The sequence below is a fragment of the Daucus carota genome, chromosome 4 (genome assembly GCF_001625215.2).
Source record: "Daucus carota subsp. sativus chromosome 4, DH1 v3.0, whole genome shotgun sequence".
In the NCBI taxonomy this organism is placed as follows: Eukaryota; Viridiplantae; Streptophyta; class Magnoliopsida; order Apiales; family Apiaceae; genus Daucus; species Daucus carota.
Window position 1 is genome coordinate 19,408,359 of NC_030384.2, and position 8,170 is coordinate 19,416,528.

Genomic DNA, 8,170 nt, shown 5'->3' on the forward strand with positions numbered 1-8,170 from the left:
ATGAATTTTTTATCACACGTAGCCACCCATTTGAGTACTCATATTTATCATTCATCAAAATCTTTTAATCTTTCAAAAAATATTGTTCAAATTTAACAAACAATATCATTCTCCATATTCAGATTTATCAATGGTTCAGAATTTCACTCATTCAGCGAATACCGTTAAGATCAAATAACCCGTAGTGATTTAAGCTTCAAATATAAATTAATTATCATATAAATTATTATAATATTATCAATTAATAATGATACGAATGAAGAAATGTACATCAAGTTTATAGTTGGATGTTGAGCTCTTGAGTGCGACCCTATATAATAATAATCATAGTAACGAGGAAATATGAATCATGTCAAACTACAAATACAAAACCGAAAGAAGAAGAACCGAATCCACCAGTTGACTAGTTTAGAAGAGTTTAGCTCAACTCTGGTAGCCGAGTAAACAAAACCCCTTGATCTCAAAACCCATAATTTTGAAGAAAAAAAGACATGGGTTCATCTCAACAAGTTCCTCCTGCAACTAGAAAGAAGAGAGAACTTGAAAATAATATCCAAGACTCCAACTTTTTCAAAATGAGAGCTATTTGTAAAGATCTTCGTCCCCATTTCATTCAGGTTCTCACTTTCTTAGGCATCCATTTCCTTGTTTATATTTGTTTTGTGGGTCGGGTCGGGTTGGATTGTTATCTTTCTCTGTGGGTTTTTGTTTTGGATATGTAAAGATTAAAGTTAAGTAGTTGTGCTTATATGTGCAAAATTGTTATACCTATATATGTATATGTGTATGTGTTATAATCAAGTCTTTTTTGTCAGTCATTTTGTGGAATACTAGAAAATGTTTTATACAGGAATGATTCGTTTGTTTCTAGGAAGGGACTAATGTTTAATCTATGCCCAAAAAAGATTTAGCGGCCAAATAATGATGACAGTGTGATTTGGCTACTCAGGCTCAGCGAGTCGTATAATTTTGATTTCCCAGATTAATTATAGTATTCTCTTGGGTGTAACTGGAGGGAATGATTCTGTTTCTCAGTTGATTAGCATCTGAGTAATATGTATATTATATAATGTGGTGTTACTTGCCTAAATCTTTTTATTTGTTACATTGAAGGTCTTACGGACTCCTGATTTCCACAATTGCGAGGCTGCCTCTGAAATTCAAGAAAGTAAGATTTTAAGATAATTATGTTTTTCGATTGTGGTTTTTGTGTTTTCTATGTCATCTTTCTTGAATTGCTCTTGGTTTTTCGAATGGAATGACTAAAAATAAATGAAAATAATAGAGGCAGGAGGAAAGTTTTGAAAAAAATTTAGTGGATGCAAAATTGTTATGATGAGATTTGAGAAGAAATTGAGATAGGAGGGAATGGAGCGTTCCTTCCCAAATTGGGGGCGGGATCTCTAGTATAGGGTGTTAGGAATGGAATGGAGGAAGGAATGAAATTTATAAAAAAAAATGCCAATAACATAGTTTAAATTTTATTCCATCCCTTCCATATTCACTCACCCCAACCAAACACAACATTGGACTTTGTGAGTAGGTCAGTCAATACATGCGCGAATTGAGCCTAGTGGCCTACTGACCTGTTGGTATAACTTAATTGTTTAAAAAAAAATTAAATTCTTTTAGTGAAACCATTAGCTGTTTACTTTTCAAATGGGTGGTCAGCATCATTTTGTAACCGAAGTTTTATTAGGGATTTGAGCGGTGGCAGGCAAGAGTGTAGGAAGGTAAATTTTGTGCTCCATGTCTTCCTCTTTTCTGTCTTGTATTTTTCTTTGTACCGGGACATTCACTTCCTAGCCTATATATACTTCTGTTTGTAGAGAGGTTGAGAAGTAAGTACTCCCATTTTTTATCTCTCAAAAATAAAACTCAGCCCTCTGTTTTCCTCTCCAGCTAGTTTATACCACACACACACACACATTCATATAATATTTTGTTACTAGTTTATATGACACACACAGACATTTCCGTATAATATATTATTATAGCCAAATTCTTATACACACAATCCTAAATTACTAAAATTTTACATAATTAGTAGTTCCAGTACTCCCTTTGAGACACATGAGATGCGTAGATAACTCGGTACCTCCTACTTTAGATCGGGGTGGCCTAACTTATGTTCAGATTCCTCATTCTAATTGTTTCAAATTGTAAGTAAAGCCTATGAGCTATGAATGTGTATTTGTTGAATATGACTTTGGTAGCATGACATAGAGATTCTTTAATTTAATGCACGAGTTGTTATATAAATAGTCGATATCAATTTTTATGAAAACGAGTTTCCATTTAAATTGTGGAATAGTGGGGGTGCGTCAACGAGTATTATTCCTTTGAAGTAGAAAGAACACATTGATGATTTGGAAAGAGAATTGAGGAGGAAGAGAGCTAGAATCTCCATAGATTTTGGCCCTGACTTTATACTTATAAGCTTGAGGAAGATTCTACCACTTTAATGCAGTCATGTCTTCTTTAAATACTGATCTTTGAAAAGAAGCCATGATTGATGAGATGGATTTGTTTATCCAATAAGACATGAGATTTGGTTGATTTACCTTGTGGTTGTAACTCAATAGAATCTAAATGAATCTTTAAGAAGAAGTTAAGTCCTAATGGTACTATTCAAAGGTACAAAGCTCATTTAGTGGTCAAAGTCTTTAAACAGAGGGAAAATGTGGATTTCTTTTATGAGTTCTCGAATGACATCCATCAGAGATAATAAATTATATAGCTGCCATCCATAATCTTGTAAATTCACCAAGTAGACATTAAGACTGCTTGCTTAAATGGTGAACTAGATGAGAACATTTATATAAATCAACCTGAGAGTTTTATGATAAGAAGAGGAAGGTGAGCAAGTTAGATAAGCGCCATAAGCCTATATATGGACTTGAGCAAATATTTGTCATAAGTTGACAAACTTATCATATTAAATTAGTTTAGAGTCTATTAAAGTGACAAATGCATTTATTATAAAATCAATAATGGTATTTGCACTATAATCGACATGTACGTAAATATTCATACAGTCATGAAAAAGTAATTGTGAAATGTCAACTTTGATATCAAAGATCTTGCAAGTGTATTGCTTGAAAGGTTAATTCATACGTGCATGGTCTTTTACGCACGGAATAATTGACTACACTTTAAAAGGTTCTGCATGTATTGATGTTCGGGATAGAGTTCAAAATTAAATGTCACTCTTGTTTATCTCTGGATCTTACTCATTATGCAAAGGTTCAAGTCTCAAGACACATCTATTTATAGACAACCTTTTTTTTTTCTTGAATAGAGTGTAAGCTCACTGTTATTATAAACTATTCAAGCAAGTGGGCCGGGGGGGGGGGGGGGGGCTGGTGTGAATTATTTTAAAATTTAAATATTTTCTTTTGTCCGGATGAAACCATAAGCTGTTTTGCAACGGTTCTGCAACGTTACTTTTCAAATGGTTACCAGCTTCATTTTTAACCGAAGTTTTATGAGGGGCGTGAGATGGGAGGCAGAGTTCGTGCTCCATGTCTTCCTCTTTCTTGGACACTCTCTTCGTAGCCTATATATACTTGTATTTGTGGAGAGGTTAAGTAAGTTCTCTTTCCATCTTTGCCTTCTCAAAAGTAGAATCAACCCCTGTTCTCTTGAGTGAAGCCCATACTACATATACGCATGCATTCATAGAATTATATTATAAAACCTGATTCTTTACATACACAATCCTTAATTAGTAGCCTTTGTTTGTCCCATCTGTGATATCGATGCTTATATACTCTAGCCCTTGCGTGTATATATTTTGTTGTTTTGGTCACATCTCTTTGGTTTGATCATTGGCTCTAGGCCTCTAGCTGATTACAAGTGGAAAATTGAATTATATATTTCCTGTTTTGTGATATAGTATTGAGTTGTATAATTTTGGGTGTAAATCGACCGATATTTTCTATAGTGCAAGGATGTATTGCAGATGTTTTATCCAGTGGAAGATGTGACATAAGTGATTGTTCACACTATTTGAGTATACTTGTTCATGGAAACACGATCCATGATTCATTCCATGATATACTTGTTTGTTTTATTCTAAATTTTAATAATCCTTGAAATGCTTTTTAGGAAAATCTTGTTTTTGTAAATATTTTTCCTATAGCTGTGTTCTGATTTCTTTATCGATTTTTGGCGATCAACTCTGCGTGACTATATTACCTAGCTGTCAGGAAGGTTTACTGTAGAATTAGTTCTTAGTGGATTGGTTAATCACCCTTTGTGAGCTTTGGTTTTACATTTTTCCATGACTTCTCTCGGCTTTGTGTTACTGAGGATCTGTATAATTTTCTACACCATTACTATTAAAGACATCAAATTGTAATTATATATATGAGAACCCTCTACCGGCATAACTGGTACTGGGTTTCTTAGTGAGTGATTCAGATACTAGATGTGCATTTAAAGCTCTACTTTTGGTTTAGAAGTTGTAGGTGAAGGGCGTGTGATCATTTGGTCTCTACAAAAAGATATTGAATAAAGAGCGAAATTGCGGCACTAGACTCTGTGCAAATTGATTACCAAAATTTGTTCTATTTGAACTATTGCCACCATGCTTCATGGGCCCTCTTATGACATGTGATAACCTTAATGTACTGTTGAACTGTAGAAAATTGAATAGTACTTATTCGTGAACTATGCTTATGATTTTGTCGAATGCAATTTCCAGAACTCAAGGTTATGATGGATCTCTACAAAGAAATGACATCAAATACTAATACTTCAGAAAAGTGCAAGAATGTCCCTCAAACCCCACCTTTGTCAGAAGAAGACAATGAAAGAGCTAAATCAACCGGGGGTTGCATGAAACCACCAGAAGATAAATCAGGCTTTTCAGGAAACATATCTGAAAATCAAAAAACAGAAGCAGGGAAGCTGCGGGGTACATATGTTGTTGGAGGATCAGCCTTTGGTTGGAATTTTATTACTTTTCTTAGCACAAAAGTTGTCTACTACGGTAGAACAAAGGAGGCTTTCCGCTTGCAAAATCCTGTGTCCAAGTGAAGGCCACAAGTATGAAATAGCGGATCATCTCCCCGCTTAGAATATTGTATCAATTTAATGTGTAATGATGGTAGTACTCTCAGATTAAACTCAGTTTTTCAGGAAAAATTGATTCAGGTACTTGTCTCAGTGTTTACTAGTAGTCTTAACTCTTGATGTTGTCCTTTTAGCTATTAAATTAAAAAGTTGTATTTTTTACCTATGTAAAACAGTTGGTAGATTTAAACATTCTTCCAACTTTCATTGCTGAGCAGAATGTTTTGAGTCAGTTATGTAAATCCTTAATCGGTTTTTCTATAGTGTATCTATGTGCACATGCTAAGCATTAAAATTTATTAGATTAGTTGATTTTGATTAGCTACTACCTCTTAATAATGGTGGATCCCCTTGCATTTATCAATTAAAATGAGCCAAATCTATAAAAGTTAGTGCTTAGTATGTACTCAGGGCACACCCTAGACAAATCCAAAATTAATTACAGTTTGTAATCTCTAAGGCCCAAGCATGCATGAATACCTGTATATTTTCGACAATTTTGTGGTTTAAATTTCATAATTTCTTACATTTTGCAATTGCACTTGCTTTTCCGTTAAAAATTGTTGTTATATATTTGTATTTTTATGGCTTTGTTTGTCTTATCTTATTTTTAATCAAAGTCATTTATTTCAAGAAAAATATGAAAAATGTGTATCTTTTTTGGAGTTCACTCAAACACACCTCAAATAAAAACTTTCCAAAGAATACTTCTCTCTTGAATTATCATTTATCTATAAAAAAATACAAACAAATGTTTACGATAATTTTTTTAACATGGGCTAGAGTCAAGGCTTACAAACTTAACACTACGTATTGTTTTTCCCTGTTGCGAAGAATGAAATTCAAAGCCAAGTTGCGTGCCAGGTAGTACCAGCTAGAGCAGTAAATGAATAGAATGCGGACGAATTCTTATCGAACTCAAACAAAATCGAACAATGTTAGTTAACTTTATCGAACACATTCTTTTGTCCGAACTCGAGTTCGGTAACAGATGAACCGAACACGAACCGTTCGCGAACACATCGCACCGAACCGAATACGAGCGGTTCGCGAACGATGTATATTTTTAAATAATATTTAGGCTATTATAAATTAATTCATGAAAAAAATTAACCCATAGATTTTATTTAATATTTTCCACATATACAATATCAATTTTAAGAAATTCTACAATTATCAAATAAAATTAATACCTAAATTATGGATATCTATATCTATACTATTATATACTTATATATAATAAGCGTAAGGGAGATAATTTGGTCGCATGGTCCTGTGGTCCAAAAGCTTATCATCCGTTGGATCGTATATTGAACAAATAAGCACCGTTAGATTAGAACAAAATTAAATTTTGTTCTTTAAGGAAACTGACATCTACTTGCATGTTTATAATTCCTTTTCTGAATTCAACACAAATTCTGTCATTCATGTGTTTTTGGTTTTTTTTAATTCAAAATAAATATTTCCTACAAATTTTAATTGTGGAATCGTATAAATCACACCGTCACAAGATTATTTTTATTCATCGGATCGTATATTGAACAAATAAGCACTGTTGGATTAGAACAAAATTAACCTTTGTTTCATAAGACAACTGATATCTACTTGCATGTTTATAAATCTTTTTCTGAATCCAAAACAAATTCAGTATTTCACGTGTTTATGATTTTTTTTGATCCAAAATAAATATTTTCTACCAATTTTATTTGTAGAATCATATAAATCGCACAGTCACAAACTTATTTTTACCTAATATATTTCAAAATTAATAAGCATGATTTATGCGAGGAACAAATACAAAAAAAAAAATTTTAATCCAAAACAAATTCTACCATCTTATTGCACGTTTATGATTCATCTTCTTAATTCAAAACAAATTGTGTTCATCAATTTTAATCTCGAACCATAAAAAATTTTAAAAAAAATATTAAAATGACATTATAATAATTCTAATATAAAATACATTTATAAATATAATCTAATATGAGTTTTTTTTTTTGAAAAGCAAGGGAATTCATTGATCCAGAGAAGATTACAAAAGTGTCCCATAGCAAAATAACCAACATGATACGAACCCTAATCAACTCGAACTAGAATCTAGATAAATCACCGTCCACCAGCTAACACTGCCACGACTGCATGAACTCTAGGAATTAGAACTAAAGACAAACTACATAATAAGTAATACTAGCATATTAAACCCACTCCATAGCTGCTCGAAACCCTAAGGTCCAGACACATCAGTCCATAATTTCCACAATCTCCACCCCATCTGCCTCTGCCACCATGTCGTTTGCGTTCACTACCTCTGCAGGCTCCTGGACACCCTCACCATCTTCAACAGCAGGAATCAGTTCAGCCTCATGCACAGCGTTGAAACCAGGACCCACCGGACCCAATCCCATATCCAAACTCCAAAGCTCCGGAACTCTACCAAACGGTTGCGAGATGATGACCATAACCTTGAAGTGGTGAGCCCCATAATCCGCAAGATATTCAGCAAGAGCATTGGCAAGGGGGTCACACAACGTTACCTCCATGCGGAAGTTCCTATCAGCTTGTCTTTGGTTCAATTGCTGCACCACAAAAGCATGATCAGGGAGGGCTCCCTCCAAGGAAGAGTTACGCCATTCCCAGAACGAGTCCAAGTGATCAGACTCCAACACAAAGTGCTGCCAATCTTCAGCAAAGGCCCTTTTACACCCCTCTAGCATGGCATGGTACTCATTAATCCTGCGATTAGTGATGCCAAGAGAGCCAGAGAGCATGCGGAGGATCTTGCCCCTGCTATTGCGAATGACAGCTCCGATACCTGAAACATTGCCATTGGGAAGGGGGTTCTCAAAGAAGCGGCCATGAACGTTAATCTTGACCATACCTCTCCTGGGCATGCGCCACCTGGGGTTGACGTTAACATTTTCGACCTCAGCGATATTAGAAACTATTACTGTGGGGGGGTGAGTGTTTGAGAAGTGAAAGAAAATGACTAGGTTGAGGGGTATTTAAACTACAGCGGGGAGCAAAAGCTCGTTCATCCAAGAAACCTGCAGCCAATGCATGTATAGCAACTGTTCGACTCCCGAGCATGCTG

The 8,170-nt window shown here is 34.6% G+C and overlaps 1 protein-coding gene across 1 annotated transcript; it reads left to right on the plus strand.

Moving 5' to 3' along the window:
* Positions 1-352: 352 nt before the first annotated feature.
* LOC135152422 (uncharacterized) lies at positions 353-5,342 on the plus strand. Its single transcript, XM_064092710.1, has 3 exons — positions 353-617; positions 1,114-1,168; positions 4,709-5,342. The coding sequence occupies exons 1-3, from the start codon at positions 492-494 to the stop codon at positions 5,041-5,043; spliced, it is 516 nt and encodes a 171-aa protein (XP_063948780.1). The 5' UTR covers positions 353-491; the 3' UTR covers positions 5,044-5,342.
* Positions 5,343-8,170: the final 2,828 nt, after the last annotated feature.

Bases quoted from the DNA above. Each gene is read 5' to 3' on its own strand.
- LOC135152422 (XM_064092710.1), top strand. From the start codon at position 492: ATGGGTTCATCTCAACAAGTTCCTCCTGCAACTAGAAAGAAGAGAGAA. The intron at 618-1,113 runs GTTCTCACTTTC...GTTACATTGAAG, and splicing joins TTCGTCCCCATTTCATTCAG to GTCTTACGGACTCCTGATTT. The intron at 1,169-4,708 runs GTAAGATTTTAA...TGCAATTTCCAG, and splicing joins TGCCTCTGAAATTCAAGAAA to AACTCAAGGTTATGATGGAT.